At 45.6% G+C, this 27,197-nt stretch overlaps 2 protein-coding genes across 3 annotated transcripts in view; both read left to right on the forward strand.

The window, feature by feature from the left end:
* RFWD3 (ring finger and WD repeat domain 3) overlaps positions 1-18,632 on the forward strand; it is a 28,008-nt gene extending 9,376 nt beyond the window's left edge. For both annotated transcript variants that reach the window (XM_089662585.1, XM_089662586.1), the window contains exons 6-13: positions 2,978-3,069; positions 3,164-3,278; positions 5,366-5,594; positions 6,232-6,382; positions 6,901-7,077; positions 8,956-9,167; positions 12,512-12,729; positions 17,659-18,632. In XM_089662585.1, coding sequence (XP_089518711.1) covers positions 2,978-3,069; positions 3,164-3,278; positions 5,366-5,594; positions 6,232-6,382; positions 6,901-7,077; positions 8,956-9,167; positions 12,512-12,729; positions 17,659-17,802 — 1,338 coding nt within the window. In that variant the 3' untranslated portion in view covers positions 17,803-18,632. The remainder of the gene's footprint in view (positions 1-2,977; positions 3,070-3,163; positions 3,279-5,365; positions 5,595-6,231; positions 6,383-6,900; positions 7,078-8,955; positions 9,168-12,511; positions 12,730-17,658) is intronic.
* A 3,664-nt stretch (positions 18,633-22,296) lies between these two features.
* LOC149435522 (Golgi apparatus protein 1-like) overlaps positions 22,297-27,197 on the forward strand; it is a 30,754-nt gene continuing 25,853 nt past the window's right edge. The window contains exon 1 of the mRNA XM_089662578.1: positions 22,297-22,607. Coding sequence (XP_089518704.1) covers positions 22,353-22,607 — 255 coding nt within the window. The 5' untranslated portion in view covers positions 22,297-22,352. The remainder of the gene's footprint in view (positions 22,608-27,197) is intronic.

Below are 27,197 nucleotides of genomic sequence, written 5' to 3' on the forward strand. Positions count from 1 at the left end.
GGGTGGGCAGCGGCTGTTTCTTACCTGGTTCCGGTCCCACGACGATCCGGTCCAGGAAGCGCGGCTGCGCCTTCAGTTCAGTCACTGGATGTTCGTGCGGCTGCTCGGCTCCGCCTCCTCACCAGTGATTGGCCGCCAGAACTGTAGCTCAGGAAAGGCACACAGGCGGCCAATCACCGGCGAGGGGGTGGAGCCAAGCGGCCCCGCGAAAATCGACTGCAGGACCAGCAGGTAAGTGGTCAGTGTAGAGGTGCTGCTGCAACCACATATGCTGGCTGCAGCAGCACCATACGAGAACAGGGTCAGCAAGTGTCAGTGGGAGGAATAGTGCCCCATCATTGGTGTCACTGATACCAATGATGGAGCACTATTCCTCCCACTGACACCAATGATGGGGCACTAATCCTCCCACTGACACCAACGATGGGGCACTATTCCTCCCCCCCACTGACACCAATGATGTGGCACTATTCCTCCCCCCCACTGACACCAACGATGGGGCACTATTCCTCCCCCCCACTGACACCAATGATGGGGCACTATTCCTCCCCCCCACTGACACCAATGATGGGGCACTATTCCACCCCCCACTGACACCAATGATGGGGCACTATTCCACCCCCCACTGACACCAATGATGGGGCACTATTCCACCGCCCACTGACACCAATGATGGGACACCATTCCTCCCACTGACACCAATGATGGGGCACTATTCCCCCCACTGATACCAATGATGGGGCACTATTCCCCCCACTGATACTAATGATGGGGCACTATTCCTGCCACTAATGCCAATGATGGGGCACTATTCCTGCCACTGATACCAATGATGGGGCACTATTCCTGCCACTGATACCAATGATGGGGCACTATTCCTGCCACTGACACCGATGATGGGGCACTATTCCTGCCACTGGTGTGCATTGGAAGAGGGGTAGTCTTATACGGCGAGTATAGCTCAAACACTAAATTTTAGCAGGAAAAGTAGGGGGGTCGTCTTATACGCCCAGTCGTCTTATACGCCGGCAAATACGGTATATATATATATATATATATATATATATATATATATATATAGATAGCTACACACACAAAGAGATAACAGAACTTTAGAGAGGTAGATACTTACCGTCACGTTTAGTTTGAGCAGATCAAGTTTCAGAGCAAAGGATACTGTCTCCCAAGTTGGTTCCTGATGTTAAAAGGGGAGAATTCTTCAACTTAACTGCTCTCAAGCATAACAGCCTTTTTATAGGAACTCGGCAGGGTGTCTCCTTACAGCAGAGAACCAATCGCCTCATTTGGGGAGGGGTGTTGTAGGCGGGGGACTCAGACTAGAACCAAAATCCCTCCCAAGTTATAACCTTCCCTAGGTACATGTAACATTCTATGCACGGGTAGATTAATATGCAGAATCATCTGCTGAACGTCTAGATATCAAACATGGCATAGTTCACTATTTCAGCTAGAACTATATGGCTTCTGCCCTCCTGTAGACTTCAACTAGGGGGTGTAAGATATCAGATGACTCGCATTAAACTGAGCTATCCGAATATATGCTTGGTTTTTATGTAATTATTTCCCGTCTCCAGATATAAAATTATATGGAAAAGTGGGTTTTAAATGTGTTGTCTGTTTTACGGCTAGCTGGAATGTCTTTGAAGCCCAGTGAAGGACTGGTTTAGGTTTTACGATTCTCTCAGATTGAGAAGCTAACTGAGAACCGGGCACCAGCTAATTTGGGATTTATAACCATGAAGCTGTCCCGCTGGGCCTGATTGCCTGTGCACTTTTGAACCCAGCACACAGGGACCACGCGTCACTCAACAGAGAGGGAGGGGGGGGATTGCAGGGGGAGAGATACAAATGCAGGATCCTTAGCAAGATGGATGACCGCGTCCATCTCTGTGTGCACAATTGCTACAGCCTGTTTTCTAGGAACCCAGCAGGGGGTGTCTACTGAAGCCAAGGGCCAATCGCCTCATTTGGGGAGGGGATTTAGGTGGCGACCCAGGTTAGGACCAAATCCCTCGCAAGTTTATACCATGGTCAATAACCTTCCATAGGTGCATGCAGCAGCCTAGCCACTGGTAGAATAATATGTAGAATGATATCCTGAACTTCTAGACATCAAATGTGACATATCTGCCTGTGATGGTTAAAGAGATATCGCTTTCTGCTCTCTGGTAGACGTTATCTAGGGGTGTAAGGTATCAGGTGACTCGTAATAAACTGACCTCTCTGAATATATGCTTTGTTTTATTGTACCTTGTTCCTGCCGGGATTTATGAAATTGTATGAAAAAGTGGTTTCAAGTGGGATGTATGTTTTACTGCCACCCTGGAATGCTTTCATGTCCAGTGACTGACTGGTTTATAGCTTTACGACCTGGCCATGGCAAGGGTCTGTCAGACATTATGGAACCAGCTAATTGGGTTTACAACCATGAAGCGTATCCAGCTGTGCCCGATGCCCTTGTGACCCCAGCATACACACACCACATGCCATTCAAACAGAAAGGGAGGGGGACTTATTTGGAGTGAGAATGACATTTGTAGAGTATGATCCAAATTATGGTTGCCATTGTCCATATCTGTGCGCACAATTATCACAGCATGTGTTTGTTCTTTTTGCTATCTAGAAGCTGTCAGACTCCCAGGAAGCAGGGAAAGGGATAAATAGCCAAACTGTGGCCTTTTTTACCTTTTTGATGTGAATAATGTTAAGTTCATTATTAAATGTCCGTGGCAACGTTTTGTTTCCATGTATAGTATGCATTAATATATGTACATATGTGGGGACAGAAATTTGTTTTACATGCTTGGGCACTGCTTCCTTCTTAGTAGTGCTGTGTACACCCTGTACTAAACTAGATTTTTCTGTGGTGGGTGTCACCTGGTTATTATCCATCACTAGGCAGTGCAATTAAAAATGTCACCTGTTGTGACATACCCTGCTATTTTTTGTTCTCAAGTGCAACAAGAAAGCCAAGCGGTCAGATGTTGTGGTCCTGTACGCTCGGACGCTGAAGGCACTGGACACTAGCGAGCACGAACGCATGAAGAGGTAATCCTGTAGAGAAGTGTGTGTGTTGGAAATAAAAAGAACCCTCCATGAAGTTCTGCTTGGACTGACAATGCATGGAAACTCTCTGTTGTAGCTCTTTAGAGTTGGAGCATTCTCTGCGGAAGAAGGCGGAGCTTGAATCGGCGCAGTGTCGGCTTCAGGTCCAGGTTCTGACAGACGAATGTGGGAAACTCCGCAAGCAGATCCTGGTAAGAAATACATGGATGGATGGGGGTGATACCCAAATGTAGGAAGGCCTCCACATCTAGTAAACGGAGAATAGTGCAGCGCTGTTATAGGAAAGTAATATAAATACAGAAATGTTATAAATGAAAAAATTAGTGCAGGCGATAGTCTATTACCACATACGAGTGGTTAAAGTCACTGAAATCAGGTTGTAAATTCTGGGTTCTATCAGATCAAGATTCAAGAACTGTAATTCCTTCTTTCTAATAGATGGTATGAAGAAAACATAAATGACTAAATTGCGCACTCACCAGAAGTGCGTTATCAAAACGCATTTGAGATCATATTCGTCTTATCAGGGCAGGGTAATCGCTTCCAGGCGTAGTCAGGTTCCCACGCTTTGAGGACCCTCCAATGGTATCGCAGCCACAGGACACTTCTAAACTAGTTTCATGTGTATAAAGATGGCCGCCAGGATGCTGTAGCCCCTTACTCTGACGCGTTTCGTGCGAAGCACATAATCCTAGGGTGCCACATCTAGTGTTTAACTACTTGCTAACCTGTCACAGTAGTTTTACTGCACTGGGACAGCATCTACAGGCACTGTGACGTACTGGTAACGACCCTGTCTGTTTCCGGGTTTGGGGTGCATTCACCCTCACCCACCTACTCCCCTATGATTTGACACAGCGGGAATTCATCAACAGATCCCGGCCAATGATTCATGGCCGGGACCTGCTGATCCGCTGTGTCAAATGAGCTGTTGGTTAAACAACACCGCGCTCTATACAGAGGGAGAGATCTCCTTGTTTTTTTTTTTTTTTTTTTCCTGTAAATTGATCTGTAGCACAAAGCAACACACAGGAAACACATTAACACTTGCTAGGAACACAACCCCTTGATTGCCCCTAAATGTTAACCCCTTCCCAGCTGGTGTCATTACTATAGTGACAGTGTATATTTTTAGCACTGATCACTGTATTAGTGTCACTGGTGATGTCAGTGCCCACAAAGTGTCAGATTGCCCACCGAACTATCACAATCCTGCTAAGTTGCTGATCGTAGCCATTTTTAGTATAAAAAAATAATTCCAGTATACATACCATAAACTTTCATGCAAACCAATTAATATACACTTACTGGGATTTTTTTTTTTTTACCAAAGGCATGTAGCAAGCTACATTTTTGGCCTACATTTTATGAAGAAATTTAATTTTTCAAAGATTTTTTTAATTGAGTGTTTTATAGCAGAAAGTAAAAAAAAATTATATATAAATATATTTAAAAAAAAAACCTGTGGTGATCAAATACCACCAAAAGAAAGCACTGTTTGTGGGGGAAAAAAGTTGCCATTTAAAGTAGCACAGGCTCTATTTAGACAAGGGAAACTTTGTGTTTGCTGTCAGCAGATAATAATCCCCGTTTTTGCTCTGTGTCCCTCCCGCTCTGTCTGGTGCTCATGTCACTGATAAATAAATAATTTGCGCTAGTAAATGTGTATAAATATATAAATGTATATAAAGAAATCATCAAATCATAAGTCCAAAAAAAATATATATATGCCAATACCACAAAAAAATATAAAAAAACTTTTAAGTGCAAAAAACTTTTGTGCAAAAAAAGTGTCTAAATATGAAAAATTTCACCAAAAAACCTTGATAATATAATGGCAGATCATCCATAAATATATCTTCAGAAACGGAAACTCTGCAACACACCGATCCTCATCGATCGAAATAACAGGATGAAAAACTTTGTAGTTAATCGAAAATCCACTTCTCCAATAGATAAAGGACCACCTTCAAACATATCCATGGGGGGAAATGCCAAGCACTCGAGAGAAACAGAAAGACTTCATGGTGCAATATTATAAAAACCAATTCCTTTATTAGGTACTCATTGCACTTACTCAAGAGGTGTCCCAGCCGACACCAGCATCAACAGCATAACGGCAATCACATAAACGAGCCTGGCTACTCAGCACATGCGCAGTAGCTGGCAGCCAAAAACGTAATGACGTCACATCAATCAAGCTCCGACCTACGCGTTTCGTCATCGACGTCCTCATGTCACTGAACCTGAGATTTTGTTTTTTTTTTCCCTCTGTAAGGAACTGAAGATGCTGATTGCTCAGCACGGAACCACCTCCTCCCAGCTGCCGTCCTCCTCTCGGGGGGCAGCATCCAGTTCACTGTCCTCCAGCCAAGGGCAGCACAAATACAACTTTGAGAAGGCTGTTCTCATCAACCAGACAGGGAACTGCCGTGTAATGTCCTACTGTGAGTGGTTAGGCTGCCTCGTGGTGTCACAGCCGTCTTCCCACGCTACTCTCATCCCTGGTAAGTGATCAACCCCTTAAAGGGAAACAAAAGTCTGGTTTAAAAACAGGGCTCCCCCCTCACATTTTCTTCATGCACTGGGCTGAGGGTTTCCAACCAAGCAAAGTAGCCAGCAATGCAAGTTTTATATAGGCTTTAAGGCTTTGTTTTGAAATACCTATAACTATGGGGCAGCAAGATTGGCATTGTTACATATGCAGCCTGTGACTCTTGCTGTGTATTGCTCTCCACCATCCCTCTGTAAAGACTTTCTGGGTCACTAACTGACTTTATCTCACTTGTTTTCTCCTTAAAGGAGATCTTCACCCTCCCCCCAAATTATTTTTTTTTTCCCCCTGCTGTCTTCATGAAGGGTTCTGCACAGTTAGAATAATTAAACCTTCCAGCGGATCCAGCATTGTTCTACTGAGATCCTCTTCCCCGCAGCAACCGCTCAGGTCTCGCACCGCCTTCTTCTGTGTCATCGGGAGGAGCGGCACATCATTGGGTGGCTACACCTGACCCTGAAGAGCTGGCAGACTCCCAATTGTGCTACTCATTGCTTTTCTATAAATCTCTTGGCTCTTTCATTGCTCACCTGTAAATCTACCAGCGCACTCTCATTGCTCCCCTTTAAATCTCCCTGCTTTCTCTCCAGGGTGTGGTGTGAAAAAATTAAGTGCGGCCAACATGAAGAGCAGCCAATATATACCCATCCATTCAAAACAAATCCGTGGCCTGGCCTTCAATGCCCGCTCCGACGGCCTCCTCCTCTCTGCTGCTCTGGATAACACCGTGAAATTGACCAGGTGAGTGTTGCTGGGACAGCCATACTCTGCTGCTGCTCTCATTCTTTCCATTGACAGCAAAGTTAGAGATGTTCCTTTTTGCTGTTCCATGTTCCTCTGGGAGTGAAGCATTTCTGGCCCTCACATCAGCTTCTTTCTGATTGTTAGATGAAGTTGTCACATCCTGCATGATGAAGGTTTTCATGCTATTGCTCACAATTTGTGAGCCCCTTGTTATGTTTACAGTGTCTTGCATGTAAGTGGGCAGGCAGCCCTAGCAGAGTATAGCCACTCCTGTCTTTATTCCAGAGAGTTTAGTAGCTGATTTGCCTCACTGACATTTCATTTACCTTTTTTTTTAACCTTGATCTGTGTCTGAGTAGCTTTAGCACATCTGCTGCTGGAAGTGGTTGACGAAGCTGCTGTTGATAAATAAAGGGTTTTGGCTAGGCATACACTTAAACAGTTACTCCATGTTAGTAGTGGCAGGGGAATATATTCGAAAACACAATCCCTGACTTTGTCTGTCCCTTTTGCAGCTTGCTAACTAACACCGTGGTGCAGACCTACAATGCCGGGAGACCTGTATGGAGCTGCTGCTGGTGTTCTGATGACACCAACTATGTTTATGCTGGCCTGATTAATGGATCGGTGCTGGTGTACGACCTGAGGGACACAAGCCAGTACGTGAAGGAACTGACCCCGCAGGCCTCTCGGTGAGTTCATCAAAGTAAAACCTATATTACAGCAATAAATGTAATGCAGGAGGATGGTGAAAAGGGAGACTGTCATTACTGGAGGAGACATACAAGTGCAAGGCATCAACGGTAAAGCGGACATGTCACATCTGAAAGATGAGATTGATGCAGATTATAAAAAATTGCTGGGGCAAGAGTTTTTGGGTTAGATGGGTCATTCTTGCAGAGTGGTTGGAATGGCCTTCCCTGCAGGGGTGAGGGGTAAGAGGGGTCCTCTCTGCTGAGGTGAGAGGTTTTTGGGTTGGAGTGGGTCCTACCTGCTGTAGTGAGATATTTTTGGGTTGGAGGGGTCCTCTTTGCTGGGGTGAGAGGTTTTTAGAATGTCTATATAGATGGATCTGGAAGGATAGGGTCAAGTTTTTGTGGGATTTGAAAGCACGGTGCCATTCCATGATGACTATCATCTCCTGTAATGTTAAATAACGGCTGCTTTTCAGGTGAAGGGAGGCTGTCGAGTGATGGGTAGAAGAATTGTCTTTCAGATTAAAGAATAGGAAGTTTAGTTATGTGTAGCAAAATTTCTTCCAGCAGAGGTGTGAATCTCATGTGTCCCCATGAATTGAATCCTACACATCTCAGCCCTTGCTTTACTTCAGCCCCCCCCCCCTTTTTTTTTTATTTTTTAGAAATTGTTTTTATTGGTTTTTAGAATAGTAATAGTGTACAAAATATAGTCTTGGGGCCTTTCCTGGCTCCAATGAACCAACACTACTACATCTATACCCTTATTCCAGTCTCAACCCAAGCAAAGCCCCCTCAGCATCGAGGGCAGTAACGTACACATAAGGATATACAATAAGCAGAAAATTTAAGGACATCAGAAAGATCTGGTATGGATTAGGGCACGTTGGACCATGAAATCAGAGGTTACAAAAACAGGTCCAGTACAACTCCCTTCCCCAAGGGGGAGGGGGAATAGGTAAGGCAGGAGACCGTTCCCTCTCCTTTACATCAGTTTGTACCCTCTTTACATCACTCTCCTCAGTCCCTCTTCTCTTTACATCACTATCCCCCCCCCCCCCAAATACCACAGCTCCCCCTTAACATCACAGCGAGTGATTGGTTGCTGGGACCTCCTTTTACATCCTAACAACTGATGATTAGCTTGCAGTTCTTGACCACACTTTCCACCCTTTGTCCTGCTGTGAGGGTGACTGCAGTGGTGGGGCTGGGGAGGACCTGAGAGAGGACACCCAGGCTGCTTAGTGGCAGAGCCGACACGATCCAGATAGAACTGTCACCTGGTGATGGGTCTGGATAGATCCACCATTTATTGATGCTTGATCGAAGATATTCTGAAATCCTCAAACATGATCACTGGAACCCCAAAATGCACATTTTACCAAAAAGGAAAAAGTAGACCCCTCTTCCCAACTGTGTTGTAACCATTTTCCACCAAGCAAAAAAAAAAAAGTGGCTGGAGTTGCACCCTCTAATGAGGTGTAGTACACTTGCCTCCAGTCTGGTGATATTAATCCTCTCTGACCCCTCCTTGCACACACCTGGTTGACAGAGAGCCCCAGTTGATGTCTATGTGAGCCATGGATGAGTCTGTGTAGGGGGACACACTATTTGTCACAATCCATCAGAGGTGATTGTGGGACATTTCGCTTTCTACCCCAGTGTGTAGATCAGGGTTTGCTTGCTTCTTCTCTGATTTATGAATGTTCGGACCATCTCTATAGTTTGAAACAAGTAATTCTTTCTTTACTCTATAAAATTATCTTTTTTTTTTCTCTCTCTTTAAGAATTTGACAGGAAAGTGTATTTTGCTCAGAGTCTAGTGTTGCCGGTTCTGCCGTTCCTTTAATCTCAGATCTGTCCTGCTCCCTCTAGCTGTCCTGTGGTTTCTCTCTCCTACGTGCCTCGTGCCGCCTCGGAGGTCTTCCCCTGCGGAGGAGTGCTGGCGGGGACCCTGGAAGGAGCGTGTTTTTGGGAGATGAAGGATGCCCAGTACAAGCCACACTTGCTGCCCCTAGAGCCTGGGGGTTGTACGGACATCCAGATGGAGAGCAGCACACGACACTGCCTGGTCACTTACCGGCCTGGTGAGTACATGGTTGTCTCAAACACCCAGCCAACCTTTCTCTATCGCTAAATCTGGGGCACTTTGCCAATTTCTGAACTAGCTATTTGTTTCGTGCAAAAAATTCACAACGACCTGAAGATCCCTAACGGTGAATTTTCATATGGTGTTCTTTGCCCTGAAATTGTCTTTTTTCTTTTCTTTTTCCTTTTTTTTTTTTTTTTTTTTATATGCCATCTGTGTCCCATTGAGGAGATTTCCCTTCACTTCCTGTCCCACAGCCAAAACCGGAAGTTAGAGGAAATCCCTACAAGTTAAAGGAATCAGGGCCCCCCAGATCACCAGAGCTAGTATCCCCATTGGAAGATTTATCTATTCCTGTAGTGGGGTAACCAAAATTTTGCTACCCTTTTTTGTTTTTCCCCCCCCTTCCTTTTAGTTTACCTTTCAATGATAATAGTACGTAGGACAAATAAGGAGAGGGTGAATCTCCCTAACTGGGACACAGACAGCAATACAAACCTGACAGGGGTTCTAATACCTCTCCACTATGTCCAAAACTAAAGTGCGTGCAAACCCATTCGAACTAATTATTGCATATGATATTTAAATAAAGTTTTAACTAACTGAACCTAATCATTTGCTACTCCACCACAGTTCATTTACTGCAGTGTGTGTGTGTGCCCGTAGATGCGTGAGGTGTGCCCCTCCTGTGACTGCAGTGTCTACCGGACAGCCCTCGCATGATAACAATGTAAACAACCTGTCGGGAATGACTTTCCATTCATGAACAGCTTGCTTACTGTTCTGATCTGTGATTGGCCCACAGCAATCACATTGTATCATGTGATTAGCTGTAGCCAATCACAGATCACAACCATAATCCGACTGTTTATGAATGGGGAAACCCATCCATGACAACTAAAAAAAAATAAATAAATAAAATGTTCAAGTTTAAAAAAACAAAAAAACAAAATGTTATAAAAAAATGTTATTTATTTTTTTAATGTCCTTTCATCAGTTAGTGTCCACGATCACTGCCACACTAGTCATATGATGATGCTGTACAGCACTGGTGATAGTATGTAGGAAAAAAAATTATTTAATTTCATAATTTTCAAAAAAATTGTAACAAAACTACAACTTCAAATAACTTGCCATTCCTTCTATTAAATACCCCAGACTGTCTACTTTCCAAAAAGTAGTTATTTGGGGAGCATTTGTATTGTCCTGGCATTTTAGGGCCTCAAGAAATAAGATGGGCAGTCGGTATATGAGGATTGGAAGGGGATCTCAAATATAAATTAAACAAAAAAAAAAAAAAATATATATATATATATATATATATACACCAAAGTTTGTAAGCACTCCAATTTTCACACAATATATATACACTTTTTAGATTTTTTTTTTTTTTTAGACAAAACGTAGCAAAATACATTTTGGCTTAAATTTAGGAAGAAATTTGTATTTTTTTATGAATGTTTCACAGTGGGGACAATAATTATTATTCATCCCCTGCAGATTTTGTAAGTTTACCCACTTACAAAGAAATGAAGGGTCTATAATTTTTATCATAGGTTTATTTTACATGATAGAGACAGAATATCAACCAAAAATCCAGTAAAACTTAATGATACAAATGTTATAAATTGAGTTGCTGTTCAGTAAGTAAAATAAGTATTTGATCTAGGGATGCACCGAAATTAAAGCGGTCAAAACATATCGGCCAAAAATAGCCCTATTGGCATTTTGTTGAAAGGGAAAAATGAGCCAATACAGGTGCTGATAAGACCTGGCCCCAATGAGGGGCAGACTGTCTATTTGGCCAGGGTTTTTTTGGAGGGGCTGTGTGTAATGCAGATGGTGGGAAGAGGTAACGGAGAAAGGCAGGATAGGATGTAAGCCGTGTATACAGTGAGGGAGCAGTGTATACAGACCTGCTCCCTCACTTGCAGTCACTAAGGTGTTTATTTACTAAAGCTGGAGAGTCCAAAATCAGACTCCCTTCTGCATAGAAACCAATCAGCTTCTAACCTCAGCTTGTTCAATGAAGCTTTGTCAATGAAACCTGGAAGCTGATTGGTTTCTATGCAGAAGGGAGTCTGATTTTGGACTCTCCAGCTTTAGTAAATAAACCCCCAAATGTCTTTGCCGGTTTTTAAATCCAATTACTGGCTTTTTTTTTTTTCTTCACTATAGCTGCAAGAAGAGCTGTCATTCGCCCAGCTGCTAAAGTAAATGGGCAGGGTTATCCAGTGACATTACCCAGTGACCCTGCCCCTTTGTTCACTTTAGCAGCAGGGTGAATGACCGCTCCTTCTCGGATCTATAGTGGGGGAGGGGGGGGGAAAGGAAACCGGCTATTGCATTTAAAAACTGGCGATGACATTCAGCGGCCGCCGCTAAATGTCAATGCCAGTCTTTAAATGCAATTATCGGCTTTTATTTTTTCGATCTATACACTGCTCCCTCGCTGTATATACTGCTCCTGTCCTGCCCCCTTCTTGCACACACTGCCCCACCCCCTCCTCCCTACAATGATTTTATTGCTATCACATAGGGGACCAATAGTCCCTTATGTGATGGCATATAAGTGACAGTGACAATTTTGCATGCTTTGATGAATGCACTTATGTCAAATAGGCATCAATTGTCATTCTAATCACATGATGGAAATATATAAGGGGTAACATTCTTTCAGTTAACCCATTTCTGATGCATCCCAGTGGTCCTTTCAGTGAGTCTTAATGCTGAGATATGGGACTGACTTCTCAATCATGTTGATTGCTGTGATTGGATATCACAGGGGTCACTTGATTGGGAGCCTGTTCCACAGGCTCTTGAATGTAAACCGAGATCGGGAACTGTCTGTGGCAGCTCGGTCCCTGCACTGGGAGCGTGCAGTGAGCATTCTCTTGGGCCACATGGATGTGTATATATAGCATGTGGGCTTTAGGGCACTGCTGCACATATGCATTATATGGAGGACAAGAGGTTACACTCCATGAATTGTGGGTAAACATTGAGCATCCTGTAGTGTTGACGCCAACTGGTATTTTCAGGTATTCTGTAGCTGCCTAAAGCTGGCGCTTCACCCTACAGTCTTCTTTAACTTACCAAATGTATGTAAAATTTAGACCTACCAAAACCATGCACAACATTTCGAGACCATCAGATAGGACTTTGTACTTTTTGTTGGTAGAGCTAAAGAAGGTTGTACAATCCGATTTGTAGTGTGTGAAAAGCTTTAGAATGGGAAAGTAATGATGGAGTATCATTGGAAAAATGTTTTGTGTGGTGTGGGGTTTTGATTTTTTGTTTTTTTTTACTTCTAATTGGTAACCTGTATTGCTGTATTGACAGGTAAGACCCATAACTATATGCGCTGTGTGATGATGGAACTCGCCAGCAACCGCCTGGCGGACTCTGCAGACGAGTACAGCTGTTCCTGTTACCCGGTACAGACTTTCAATGCAGGACCCACCTGTAAACTGCTAACCAAGAACGCCATATTCCAGAGTCCAGACCGTGACAGCAGTATACTGGTGTGTGCCGGAGACGAGTCCTCCAGCTCTGCCATGGTAAGAAATGCTGTGCAGTTCTTCTCAAATTACATGCAACTTCTTAGATATAGAATACTGTGAAAGAGGCCCCTAATATCACCAAAGCCACAGTTCAGATCTGTGTTCAGTATACATAACACTAGACAAGACTGTCAGATATTGTGGAATCCGTGATAATGAGCCACATAAATATAAATTAAAAAAAAAAAACAAACAAAAAAAGTAAAATTGTGCGTGTGAAAATAAATCTTCTAAATCCAAAAGGTCACTAAAAAGCATCCAGTGTCAGAACTTCTGGCTACATCGTCTGGCATTACTTCCTGACATATTTTGTCATTCCGACTTTCTCATATGATCCTATGAAAAAGTCAGAATGACGAAACATGTCAGGAAGCGATGTCAGATGATGTAGCTGGAAGTTCTGAATCGGTCATCTTGGAAGTGGTTTATCCATCTGGGAGATAGTGAGCTTTATACTTTTGCTGCTGGTTGTTTTTAGCTGCGCTAACTCTGCAATTGTAAATGTAAGCAGTTCTATTAAAGTGCCTTTTAAGGAGGTCTTGCACTATTGCTTTATTCTTCTCTTTGTGGTACTATTATTGTGCGGAGCATATGAAGACAGGATCTGGGATAGCTGGTGGTCTATTCTAAGCCCTGTTTACCTGTCCTCTGGTAAGATGCACTGGATGACAGGTTTTGGATCACAGAAGACACGTTTTTCACTATTTCAGTGTATGAGTTCACAGCATCCATTTTGTTTGCAATTGAAGGGAGGATTTGCAGCATGTTTTGTACTTTGGTTTCTTTTGTCAACTTGGTAAGGTATATGGATTGACAGGAGATCTTGTGTTTTGGGTTTTTGTTTGTGCATTCACTTTTTCTTGCTGTAATAGATTTTCACGTTTGCAGTCACTTAGTGCTGGTAGCACATAGTATTTAGATTTATTTATATATTTTTCCCACACGGATACACGGAGGTGTTTTGTAGGCATATTAAGTTATAAGGATAATGCACTATGTTTATTTTGAGGTAATATGGGAACAAGGAAGAACTGCGTATGACTACGCATCTCTTTGGACAGTTAACTACATAAGAAAAATATTTTTTGGACACTGGATGATTTTTAGTGACCTTTTGGATTTTAGATTTATTTTCAGATCTCAGATCAAAATTAGGGTTTTTGCACGCATAATTTTACCCTTTTTTTTTTTTTTTCTATTTATTTTTTTTATTTATATTTATGTGGCTCATTATCACTGTTTGTACTTGCCTTTCTAGGGTGGAAGGCGTTACACTGAGTCATTGGGATTTAGATGACTGAGTGAGAAGGAGTGTTTTTTTTACACTTATAGATATTGTGGAATGTTGTAGGTGCAGGCTGCAGATGCGCTGCAGTTAGAGGTTGTGGATGTGTTGTAGGTGGAGGCTGCAGATGCGCTGCAGTTAGAGGTTGTGGATGTGTTGTAGGTGGAGGCTGCAGATGCGCTGCAGTTAGAGGTTGTGGATGTGTTGTAGGTGGAGGCTGCAAACATGTTTTATAGATGTAGGTGGAGGCAGCAGATGTATTGCAGGTGACTGCTAGAGATCACTGCCATTACACCTTTTTATAGACCATTGGCCCCACATTTGTGCCTCCCCAAGGGAGTACCTGTAGCTATTTCTGTAATGCACATACGGTGAAATGGCAAATACTTGCTACAACCTCTTTTAGTGGAGAACATGCTAAGGTTTGCAAGGCTTCATGAAGTGCTATTATGCAAAGCCATACTCCAGGAACACTTAATGTATGCAAGAGGAAGAGGTGCTGCTCAGGATGGACTCAAACTGCCACCTGCAGGTGCCAAAGCTTAAAAAAAGCTGCACCACTGCCAAATCCTTACTTTTTCTTTTTCAATAAACTTCATTCCATGCACTAAAAACAACGCCATCCAGCAGACTTTATTCCTCCATCAACACATTCACCCAGGGAGAGGCCTAAAGTGGTAGTAAAGTCTTCTCCTTGATTTCGGATCTCTGTATTAATTTGGATAAGACTGTCACTCTCAATATTACTTTGGCCTCAGATTTGGTTTCCCGCCTACAGTCCCACTTCCCTTACAAATGGGCTTCCTCTTCTCTTGAATACCTAGGTATTCACTTGACCCCTACCTATGGCTCGTTGTTTCCTGCAAATTATTATCCATTGCTTCGCTCTGTGTCCTCTCTCATGCACTCTTGGCAATTTCCGCACCTGTCTTGGATAGGACAGGTTAATTCAGTGAAAATGACCATCTTGCCGAAATTGTTATACTATTTTTGCACCTTCCCAGTGCGGGTTACTCATTTCCTTCGGTTGATTCAGGCGAAGATTTATATGATTTATGTGGGCCAATAAGTGCCCCAGAGTCTCCAAAAATACGCTTTTTGTTCATAGACTCCAGGGTGGTCTTGGGGTGCCTAATGTAACAAAGTATTAGGCGAGCTAGATTGCCCCACTGTCTATGCCGCACGCTTCCTCAGACATTCCTTTCTGGGTCTTGCTGGAACTACCGAATTGTGCCCCTATTGCGACATCGACGCTTCTATGGCTTCCCTCTGCCCTACGCCCAATGAAACGGAGTCCGATTTTGCTCCATGGCTTACAAGTGTGGGACTCGGTACGTTACTCCAGTGGCCTGATGTCACCTTTCCTACCTTTGCTCCCAACTATTAACAACCCTCTCTTCCCACCAGGTTTAGATCAACCAAGGGCATTTTCTTGGTGGGTGGCCAATGGTTTTTCGCAGGTGCGACACTTTTTGACTTCTCGGTCCTTCCCCACTTGGAATTCTCTTCGGGGGTCACGGGATGTCCCTCCGGTGGAATTTTTTCGTTACCTTCAATTGCGGCATTGGCTGACCTCACTGAGGGGCACTTCCGTTTTCCCGTACCAGAAATCTGTCTTTGAACTGCTTTGCCAACAGCGTCTGGGTGCCCCTGGCCTTTACTTCCCTTCTTTATGCAGCTTTGAATAGACACTCGACATATACTTTTCATATGTCGCTCAGTGGGAGCGCGATCTGGGGGCAGTCGTGGATCTGGAGGACTGGAATAGGGCCTGGTCGCTTATAGCTAAATGTTCATTTAATACAACTACGCTGGAGGTGGCATACAAGGTATTGTTTCATTGGTATGGAGTTCCAGCTCGTTTGGCCCAGATGAACCTTGCCTGCAGTGATCGATGCTTTCGGGGTTGTGGCCATCGTGGTGATGTACTGCATATCTGGTGGTCATGCCCGAGACTGTTTCGTTTTTGGCCTCCTTTTCACCTTGTTCCATCTCTCCATACGCCGGGATGCTTGGTACGCTTTGCTTCATTGTCCCATACCGGGCCTCTTGTCTCACCAGCAGAAGTTGGCTTCCTATTTGTTTTTGTTGGCCACTAGAACAATTGCTCAGGCCTGGAAGAGCCCGTTTGTCCCTCTTCAGGGGGGTGCGGGACCGTATGACCACTATGATGTTCAATGAACAGATGTCGAGTATGTGTAACGACTCCCAACGGAAATTCTTGAAAATATTGGAGTCATGGTTGCCGTCTGCCTTTCCCACGCTCCCCCCGGCTAGTGTGGGGTTGTGCTTTTGCTCGGTATTGGCGTTCATGGACCCCTGCTCTTGATCTTATCTTTTTCCTTTTGTACTCCTCCTTTCCTTTCCTTTTCTTTTTCTATTTGTTTTTGGTGTGGCAGTGGATAGCTGCCTTTAGGTTGAGTTACTGTCGGTGTTATACTAATGTTTTTGTCATTTATGTTCTACTGATAGCCCCTGCGTGGGCGCATCTTTTGCTCTGTTGGTGTCAGAGCACTGTTTTAATGTGCAATTGATAGCCCCTGCGTGGGCGTGTTTTGTTGCTCCTGTCTTAAACGGTTTATAAATTCATAAACGCATTGAAATACAAAGTGGTAGTAAAGTCTTGTGTGACATTTTTACCTACAGGTAATCTTATAATAAAGCTTGCCTGTAGGTAAAATGAATATCTCCTAAATATGCACTCCTTAGGAAATATTCCAGCGAGCAGCAGCCAGTGACATCACAGACGCATGTGCTCTGAAGGCGCAGCATACCCATGCGATTTCTTTAGTGCTCTATGCTGTGCCGGGGCTCCCGTATGGGAGTGACGTCATTGCAGCTTGGCCAGTTAGACGGCCAGAGCCCGTGATCCAGTATATATACTATAGTTTGTAGATGCTTTAACTTTCACACAAACCACTTCATATACACTTATTGGGATTATTTTTTACCAAAGACATCTAGCAGAGTACATTTTGGTCTAAATTTATGAAGACTTTTTTTTTTTTCTTATTGTATAACAAAAAATTAAAAAAAACCCAGTGGTGATCCAATGCCACCAAAAGAAAGCTCTTTGTGTGAAAATAAAATGATATAAATTTCAGTTGAGCAATTGCCAGTTAAAGAAGCGCAGTGCCCTAGTCATATGGAGGGGGTAAAACCTTCTGAAGGTCAAGTGGTTAAGCCCCTTGGTGGAGGGGCAGAGTCTGGTGGATGGCATTGTTGGTAATGCATGGTTCCCAATGGACGAACGATTGAGGAAAGCAAGGATTAGGCAGTTGTGTGGCTTCTTTTCCTTTGGGTTTGTACACTTCTCTTCATACTCTTTGGGTCATAAGTCATTAGGCAGGGAAACACTGGCATCTGGCTCTAGTGCTGTGAGGGCCCCAGAATGGGCACCAGGGGGCTATGCTGTAGAATTGGATTAGGCAGACTGGGTGCTCTGTGGGCTCAGAATGACTGATGACCTGTAAGTATGATGAAGTACTTCATTTTACAAGTAGCAAGAGGAATCTTAAGAGGTGATCTATACTGGGGGGTCCTGTATGTGATATGAAGCAAGTTTCAGCACTGTACAAACCCCAGATTCATAAAACTGCTAAATGACGACAAATCTCAGCGCTGTCTCTTCTCCATTCCAGCTCTGGCACTCTGGGAGCGGAAGCCTCATCCAGAAACTACAAGCCGACCAGCCAGTGTTGGACATCTGCCCCATGGAGGTCAACCAGACCAGCCTGCTGGCCACCCTGACAGAAAAGATGGTGAAGATCTACAGATGGGAATGATGAGAACAGAAGAACAGATCTGCCATGGTGCTGCCTGACCACAATGAGCCGCATTTACAATTGTGACTGAAATAAATGTTCTTTCCTCCCAGCATCCCACTGGATATTGGGGGGGTGTATAAATATGGCTGCTAAGGGCAACGAGTGGTGGTGATGGATAAGGACTTGGCCTCTTGTAATGATCTCAGAATTGGATTGTTTGTGATTGTCCTTATAGCCACCTTGCCCATTCAGGGCTCATGGCCCAGTGTTACTCCTCTCTTCAGATCTCACCCTGCTGTTCCTTCTTCTGTCACTGCTGCTGCAAAATATCCCGTTCAAATGGGTATGAGGAAGTATGTGACCACCTCCCATGACACAGTGTTTGGGCCCCCAAACAACAGGATGGGGTAAGCTCCAACACCGGGTATTTTTCCAGCAACTGCAATGGAGGCATGAGCAGCAAAAGAGTGATTTCAAAGTGAGCAGAAGGGAACATGGGGGGCTTTGCTCTGAATGAGCGAGGTGACAGGTTCTCTTTGAGGAAGGATCACCGAGGACTGAACCCTGAGCTCTTCCTGTTTAGTATGGAGACCCTTCTGTACCCCTGACAGGGTGCTGATCCTGACCACTGCATATGACGTTTCAGGTGTGTTCAGGGGGGATCTGCATCCTGTCTTCCTCCCTGCCACAGGACAGAGGATCGGAAACATAACGAGGAGCTTAACAGCTGCCCAAGAATCCTTTATTTGTTGGATGTCTATGTATAGTGTTTATTGTCATTGTATATATTCTAATTGTACATTGTAACATTCCTCTTTTGTCAATAAAGAAGTATTTGTTTTAGTGCATTGGATGCACAGTAAATTTTACAATTTTACCTGAGTAGCCCACTTTCCATCTTACATTTTTTTTCCTTTCCTTTTTTCAATTTCTAACAATTTAAAGAACAAAAGTTCAGGAAACGGCCCAACTTGTAGAACTTTACTCTCTGGATTCTATAATTCCAGAATATTATAAAGTTCTATGGTTGTCAGAAAGATATGTAGAAGATGATAGGGTTCAAGGATAGGGATGTGGGGGGGGATCTGCAGTCGGGTTACTCCTTAGTTCAGGTTCAGATCTATCACGTATAGAGAAGCCCGTTGATTTCATTGTGATGCCCAACCTATTAGGAAAGAAGTCCCTGACACATTTTTGAAAGCACACCGAACTGCTTGGTGCTGAAACATCATGCGGTTTGGCGCGTGTGCGAAAATGTGCTGTAGTTGCCAATGCATGGGGGACTATTGAAGACCAAGCCTTTTTGGCACTTTGTTTACATGTAACAATCAGTATTTTTTGCTTGAAATTTTAGAGCTGTAATTCTTAAACCCTTCCTCCAATTGGGATGTACATACCCTCAAATTAGACCTGAGAGTGTGCACTTTCAGCCCATATCCATTATATAACTAGAGCTTGAATATGTTTTGGTAAATACCTGAAAAAAACTAAAATTGTGCCTGTGTCCAAATAATATATATGGACCTAACTGTATATACACACACACTATAGTGCCAAAACTATTGGGCCAGCCCTCCATATCATTGGATTCAGGTGTTCCAATCCCCTCCATGGCCACAGGTGTATAAAATCAAGTCCCTAGGCATGCAGACTGCTTCTATGAACATTTGTGAAAGAATGGGTCGCCCTCAGGAGCTCAGTGACTCCAAGCGTGGTCCCGTGATAGGTTGTCACCTGTGCAATAAGTCCATCCGTGACATTTCCTGGCTACTAAATATTTCACGCTCAACTGTTAGTGAGATTATAACAAAGTGGAAGCAACTGGGAACAACAGCAACTCAGCCACCAAGTGGTAGGCAACGTAAAATGACAGAGCGGGGTCAGCGCATGAAGAAGCGCACAGTGCGCAGAAGTCACCAACTGCAGAGTCAAAAGCTAAAGACCTCCAAACTTGGTGTAGCCTTCAGATTAGCACAACAACGGTGCATAGAGAGCTTCATGGAATGGGTTTCCTTTGCCGAGCAGCTGCATCCAAGCCTTACATCACCAAGTGCTATGCAAAGCGTCAGATGCAGTGGTGTAAAGCACGCCGCCACTGGAGTCTAGAGCATTGGAGACGTGTTCTCTGGAGTGACCAATCACGCTTCTCTGTCTGGCAATCCAATGGACGTGTCTGGCGGCTGCCAGGAGAACGGTACTTGCCTGACTGCATTTTGCCAAGTGTAAAGTTTGGTGGAGGGGGGATTATGATGTGGGGTTGTTTTTCAGGGGTTGGGCTTGGCCCCCTACTTCCAGTGAAGGGAACTCTTAAGGTGTCAGCATACCAAGACATTTTGGACAATTTCATGTTCCCAACTTTGTGGGAAGAGTTTGGGGATGGTCCCTTCCTGTTCCAACATGACTGCACACCAGTGAAGGTCCAGCAAGGTCCATAAAGACATGGAGGAGCCAGTTTGGGGTGGAGGAACTTGACGGCCTTCCCAGAAGAGTTGAAGCTGTTATAGCTGCAAAGGGCGGGGCCAACTCAATATTGAACCCTACGGACTGAGACTGGGGGGGCCATTAAAGTTCATGTGTGTGTAAAGGCCGGCCGACCAATACTTTTGGCAAGATAGTGTGTATATGTTTGCAGTAATGGGGTGTACAGGGTGTGATAATGATGTGTGAGGTAATGGGGTGTGTGGTAATGAAATGGATAGGGAGAGGTATTGAGGTGTCCAGTGTGAGGTAATGAGATATAAAGTTTGGTGTAATGGGGTATATACAGTAAGGTAATAGGATGTCTGGTGTCAGAATATGGGGCGTACAGAGTGTGATAATGGGGTGTATAGGATGAAATAAGGGAGTATATAATGTGATGTAATTGGGTATATAGAGTAATGGGGTGTATAATGTAATGTAATAAGAGTGTCTAGAATAAGGTAATGGGATGTCTGGTGACATTATGGGGTGTATAGTGTAGTAAGGGGGTATACAGGATGAAATAATGGGGTGTATAAAGTGTGGTAACAGTGTACAGGGTGAGATAAGGGGGTGTCTTGTGTGTAATGGGGTGTTCGATAAAAGAGTGCATATGGAGAAGTAATGAGGTGTATATCAGTGTGAGGTTATGGGGTTTACAGGGTGTGGTAATAACGCGTATAGGGTGAGGTAAGGAGCTGTCTAGAGTGATGTGATGGGATGTACAGGGTGAGGTAAAGGGGTGTCTGGTATGAGGGAAGGGGGTGTCTGGTATGATGTAATGGGGTGTATATGAGGGAAGGGGGTGTCTGGTATGATGTAATGGGGTGTATATGAGGGAAGGGGGTGTCTGGTATGATGTAATGGGGTGTATATGAGGGAAGGGGGTGTCTGGTATGAAGTAATGGGGTGTATAGTATGAGGGAAGGGGGTGTCTGGTATGATGTAATGGGGTGTATAGTATGAGGGAAGGGGGTGTCTGGTATGATGTATTGAGGTGTATAATATGAGGGAAGGGGGTGTCTGGTATGATGTAATGGGGTGTATAGTATGAGGGAAGGGGGTGTCTGGTATGATGTAATGGGGTGTATAGTATGAGGGAAGGGGGTGTCTGGTATGATGTAATGGGGTGTATAATATGAGGGAAGGGGGTGTCTGGTATGATGTATTGAGGTGTATAGTATGAGGGAAGGGGGTGTCTGGTATGATGTAATGGGGTGTATAGTATGAGGGAAGGGGGTGTCTGGTATGATGTAATGGGGTGTATAATATGAGGGAAGGGGGTGTCTGGTATGATATAATGGGGTGTATAGTATGAGGGAAGGGGGTGTCTCTTATGATGTAATGGGGTGTATAGTATGAGGGAAGGGGGTGTCTGGTATGATACAATGGGGTGTATAGTATGATGTAATGGGGTGTATATGAGGGAAGGGGGTGTCTGGTATGATGTAATGGGGTGTAAAGTATGAGGTAAGGGGGTGGTGGGGTCCTGTCACACATACATATAAATGACCCCCTCCCCCATATGTGGTGCGGGTGACAACGCTGTGTCGGATTTATTGATGGGGATTCTCCTGTATTTGATGGAACCAATAACACGATTTGTGTTCTCACATGGAACCTGCAGATATTTTTGTTATTTGTGTTTCACGGGTGGAAGACATTTCAGCACAGGCACGGGGAGGAGGATGGAGCAGGCCAGAGGGGACTCAGCCCTCGCCTGCAGACTTCTGGGTTTATCCTCTACTATGATGGCTCTTAGTGATAGCGGCCTGCGCGGGGAATTCCTCTCATTTCCTGTTTCATTTCTGTGACAGGAAATTTGGTGAAATCTCCTCAGGGCCACACAGATGTGACATATATATCTGACAGGTGCTTTGTTACCCACCCCCACGCTATACAGAACAAAAACAACTTTATTTTTCATAGACGTTCCGCCTTCTCGCATTACGCTTCAATGAGTTGAGATCGGACCGAAAGCCAAGCCTGCCATACTGGATGAGGGCAGCGGATGGCAGCCGTCATGGCGTAGCCGATCGGCGTGGTGACGCGCACGCTCCAGTGTTCCCCGGTGCCGCGCCTGAGCTCCGTGACTGGCTCTCTCCAAGATGGCGGCCTGCGGACGTGTCCGGCTCCTGTGTTGCCTGCTGGCGGGCCTGACCGCTTTGCTGGGGGCCCCGGGGGCCCAAGCCGAGGATCCCCCCGCCGCTGCCGCCGCCGCCCCCGCCTCTCCGGCCCGCAGACTGCCCGGCATCCGCCTGATCGAGGAGGAGGCCTGCCGGGAGGACATCAGCCGCCTGTGCCCTAAGAGCGCCTGGACCAACAACCTGGCCGTGCTGGAGTGTCTGCAGGATGTCCGGGAGGTGAGGAACCCCGACACCCCACTATAGACACCCTGTATACCCCATCATGGATGACCTGTATACTGCAATACATCCCATAATATCCTATACTGGAATACAATATATACAACATCCTGTGTGTGCCCCCCCCCCCCCGTGTACAAGGTATACAAGTATACACAGTCTGACCAGGGAGGGGGATGTACAATGGAGGTGTCATCTATTGGAGGCTGTGTTCCTTTTCTTTTTTCAGTGAGTACAGAAATGGCTGACTGATTTCCCCCCCCCCCCAAAAAAAATATTTACCTTGTGAACAGAGGTACTGCCCCCCCCCAAAAAAAGATCCTAGACACTGCCCCTCTAACCCCCCCACATAGATTCCAAATACTGCTCCCCTCCCCCGCAAAGATCCTGCATAATGCACAGATCCCAGGTACTGCCAACCCCCTCCTGCACAGATCCCAGATATTTCCCCCTTGAGGATGCTAAACGCCACCCCCCCCCCATGTGGTCGATCCTGGATAGCCCCCCCTGAAGAGATCCCGGACACTGCCCCACTCCCCCGCGGAGATCCCGGAAACTGAACCCCGCAGAAAACCCGGGTACTGCAATTCCCCCCCCCCCCCCTTCCGTAGAGATCCCGGGTACTGCAATTCCCCCCCCCCTTCCTTCAGTAGAGATCCGGGGTACTGCAATTGCCCCCCTCCGCAGAGATCCCGGGTACGGCCCTCCCCCTGAGAGATCGCAGATACTCCCACCACAGAGGGTCCCGGATTCTGTTGCCTACACATCTCCTGCAGGGATCTTAGTTTTTGTCCCCCACAGAGACCCCCGGTACTGCCCTCCCCCTGAGAGATCGCAGATACTCCCGCCACAGAGGGTCCCGGATTCTGTTGCCTACATATCATCTCCCACAGATCTTAGTTTTTGTCCCCCACAGAGTTCCTGGATTCTGTTCTACCCCCGCCGCAGCCCAGGCTGGATACTATCCTTCCCAGATTCTGTCTGTCAACCCACCTGTCCCCCTGCACAGGTCCCGGACTATGTACCACCCAACAACTCCCCCACCATAGGTCTCAGATTCTGTCCCCCCCCCCCCCCCCGATAACTTTGTCCTCAAATCCCCCCCCCCCCAAAGTTCCCGGACAATGTCCCCCACAGAGATCTCAACTGTCCCAATAAAGGTTGGAGTAATGCACATGTTACTGGTGCTGAATACTCTTCTTCTGGTGAATTGGGGAGCAGTTAAAAGTGATGGTAATGGCTGATGGTTTTCACCTTCATGCATTCAGTTTCCCCCTCAGCCCGTGCCCCGCTCCCTTCTCACACCACAGCGGGGGGGTGGGGCTGAACCACGCTCTGTGTGTCCCCACAGAAGACTTGCTATGGGGGCACTTGGCAGGAGGGAGGAGCCAAGAGCACCAGTGGGGGGAGACTGTTGTGTGCAAAACCATTGACAACATGACAAGTTTATTATTACTTTTCGTGTATTTTTACCTTTTACAATAAAACTAAATGAACAGACCTCCGTAATACAACACTTGTTAAATCCCTTCTTTAGCTCTGTGTATATAAAGGAGCATGGGGGAGCTCTTGTCCATAATGGGCATGATATTGACACAGCTCCAGATGATCCACATTGGCTCACAATTGATACGATCCAAAAATATTTAGACAGTATAAAGGTGAATAAAGCACCTGGACTGGATGGCATACACCTACGGGGCCTTAAAGAATTCAGCTCTGTCATTTCAAAGCCATTGTTTCTCATTTTTAGGGACTCTTTAATGACTGGCAGAGTACCACTGGATTGGCGTAAGGCCAATGTGGAGCCAAAAATTTAAAAAGGGGTTAAAATCTTCAAGTAATTATAGATCTGTTTAACTTCTATAGTTGAGAAGATACTGGAGAGTTTAATAAAAGACCACATAGATGAGTTCTTGCTGGAGAAAAAAATATTTTAAGCAACAGACAGCATGGATTGATGAAAGACAGAATCTGTCAAACAAATCTGATTTCTTTTTTTATGAGGGGGTGAGCAAAACCTTGGACAGAGGGGTGGCAGTGGATGTGGTATACTTGGACAGAGGGGTGATTGTGGATACGGTATACTTGGACAAAGGGGGGGCGGTGGACGTGGTATACTTGGACAAGAGGGGGGGCGGTGGACGTGGTATACTTGGACAAGAGAAGGGGTATACTTGAACAGAGGGGTGGACGGGGTATACTTGGACAGAGGGGTGGACGTGGTATACTTGGACAAGAGGGGTGGCGGTGGACGTGGTATACTTGGACAAGAGGGGTGGCGGTGGACGTGGTATACTTGGACAGAGGGGTGGACATGGTATACTTGGACAAGAGGGGTGGCGGTGGACGTGGTATACTTGGACAAGAGGGGTGGCGGTGGACGTGGTATACTTGGACAAGAGGGGCGGCGGTGGACGTGGTATACTTGGACAAGAGGGGCGGCGGTGGACGTGGTATACTTGGACAAGAGGGGCGGCGGTGGACGTGGTATACTTGGACAAGAGGGGTGGCGGTGGACGTGGTATACTTGGACAAGAGGGGCGGCGGTGGACGTGGTATACTTGGACAAGAGGGGTGGCGGTGGACGTGGTATACTTGGACAAGAGGGGTGGCGGTGGACGTGGTATACTTGGACAAGAGGGGTGGCGGTGGACGGGCTGTACTTGGACAAGAGGGGCGGCGGTGGACGGGCTGTACTTGGACAAGAGGGGCGGCGGTGGACGGGCTGTACTTGGACAAGAGGGGCGGCGGTGGACGGGCTGTACTTGGACAAGAGGGGCGGCGGTGGACGGGCTGTACTTGTATTTTGAAAATGCTTCTGACACAGTTCCCCACACAGCCAGCCTAACTATGTAACTCGATTCCCAACACAGCCAATGACTGCTCTGCCTGGATATTCCCCCAACAAAGCCAATTGACTGTTCTTCCTGATTAGTCCCACAGCATTCCAATCACAACTTTTCGGATGCCCAGCTAGTTGTCAGTCCTGGGTGGACCAGTGTCTTGCTTTCCCACAGTTTGATGTGCAGCTGTTGCAGCTTTACACTCTTACACAGACTGCACAGAAAACAGCGGCCTAACTGAAAGCGTTCATCTGCAATTTAGCTTACATGTGGTGCAGGGCAGGTGGGCTTAATGCAGTGGGATAATAATAATCCCACCCACAACTCCTTACTCCAGTAGCGCAGAGAAGTACAAGAGAGCGGTGACAGGACCAGTCCCTGTGCAGATAACGATCGGCAAACATGGCTGTTTCCGGGGACAGGAAATGACAACGCTGTGACCTGGAGATAGGATATCGCTCCATGTGTCGCCATTCAGGAATGCACACAGGGATCGGGGACGGTGTTGACAATACACCCATACATTTCCAGTTTTGAGCAGAATTGGCCTTTTATTATTTTTCAGTCTATTGGCCAATCTTGTTTTTATGAAGACTGAACTTGGCTGAATAGTTGGGAATGTTGTGCTGCTCATGGTAGTTGTGCTGCTCATGGTAGTTGTGCTGCTCATGGTAGTTGTGCTGCTCATGGTAGTTGTGCTGCTCATGGTAGATGTGCTGCTCATGGTAGATGTGCTGCTCATGGTAGTTGTGCTGCTCATGGTAGATGTGCTGCTCATGGTAGATGTGCTGCTCATGGTAGATGTGCTGCTCATGGTAGATGCCCAATGACCTGAGCTGGATGTTCCTGCCCTCTCAGATAAATGTGGTGGTGCCATCTGCAGTTCAGGCTGGAGGAGAGACTTCCCTCGGCTATCAATACCACTGTCAAGTGATTGTGATAGGCATTGCTGAGGATCAAACACAAATCGAGGTACCTTTGCTGCGCTAGGCCTGCTTTGCCTTCACCGTAACCACATCTCACTAGGTCAGTGTTTCTCAACTCCAGTCCTCATGGACCCCCAACAGGTCATGTTTTCAGGATTTCCATTATTTTGCACAGGTGATTTGATCAGTTTCACTGCCTTAGTAATTACCACAGCTGTTTCATCTGAGGGAAATCCTGAAAACATGACCTGTTGGGGGTCCACGAGGACTGGAGTTGAGAAACACTGCACTAGGACATGCTGCATCCAGAACAAGCCTCATCCACATTGCACCATGGAGGCTAATGGGGATCTGCTGAGCAGGGTGTGTTGTGAAAACATGGCCTGTCTACACACCAACTCTGTCATTGGTTATCTGAGACATTGGATTAGTAGTACTGTCTGGCTCTTGTATTAGGAGGAAATAGAGACATTGCCTATAGTACCCTATGAGGTGTCATTGTCACCTTCCCCCTCCGCACCCGGGGGGGCAAAGTTGGTCGGCAGCTGGAAAAGGTTTTTTTTTTGTGCACAAGAACTGGCGAGTCTGCATACCGGTCATAGCACAGTCTGATATTGTGTGCGAGGAGGAAGTCAGCTTTATGTAATCATTGTTCACTTTATAAACAGACCTATTAATGTGCAACTTCACTTTATGTATGAAAGGATTTATTATAGGAACTCTGCTCTGGAGAAATGTTTTCTGTATTTCCTCATTCTTGTGTTTACTATAGGTGGTAATGTGTTTATTATTGGCTATAGATGGATATAAAGGGG

This window comes from Staurois parvus, unplaced genomic scaffold (genome assembly GCF_062004578.1).
Source record: "Staurois parvus isolate SC_StPar_1 unplaced genomic scaffold, SC_StPar_1.0 ptg001493l, whole genome shotgun sequence".
Lineage (NCBI taxonomy): Eukaryota > Metazoa > Chordata > Amphibia > Anura > Ranidae > Staurois > Staurois parvus.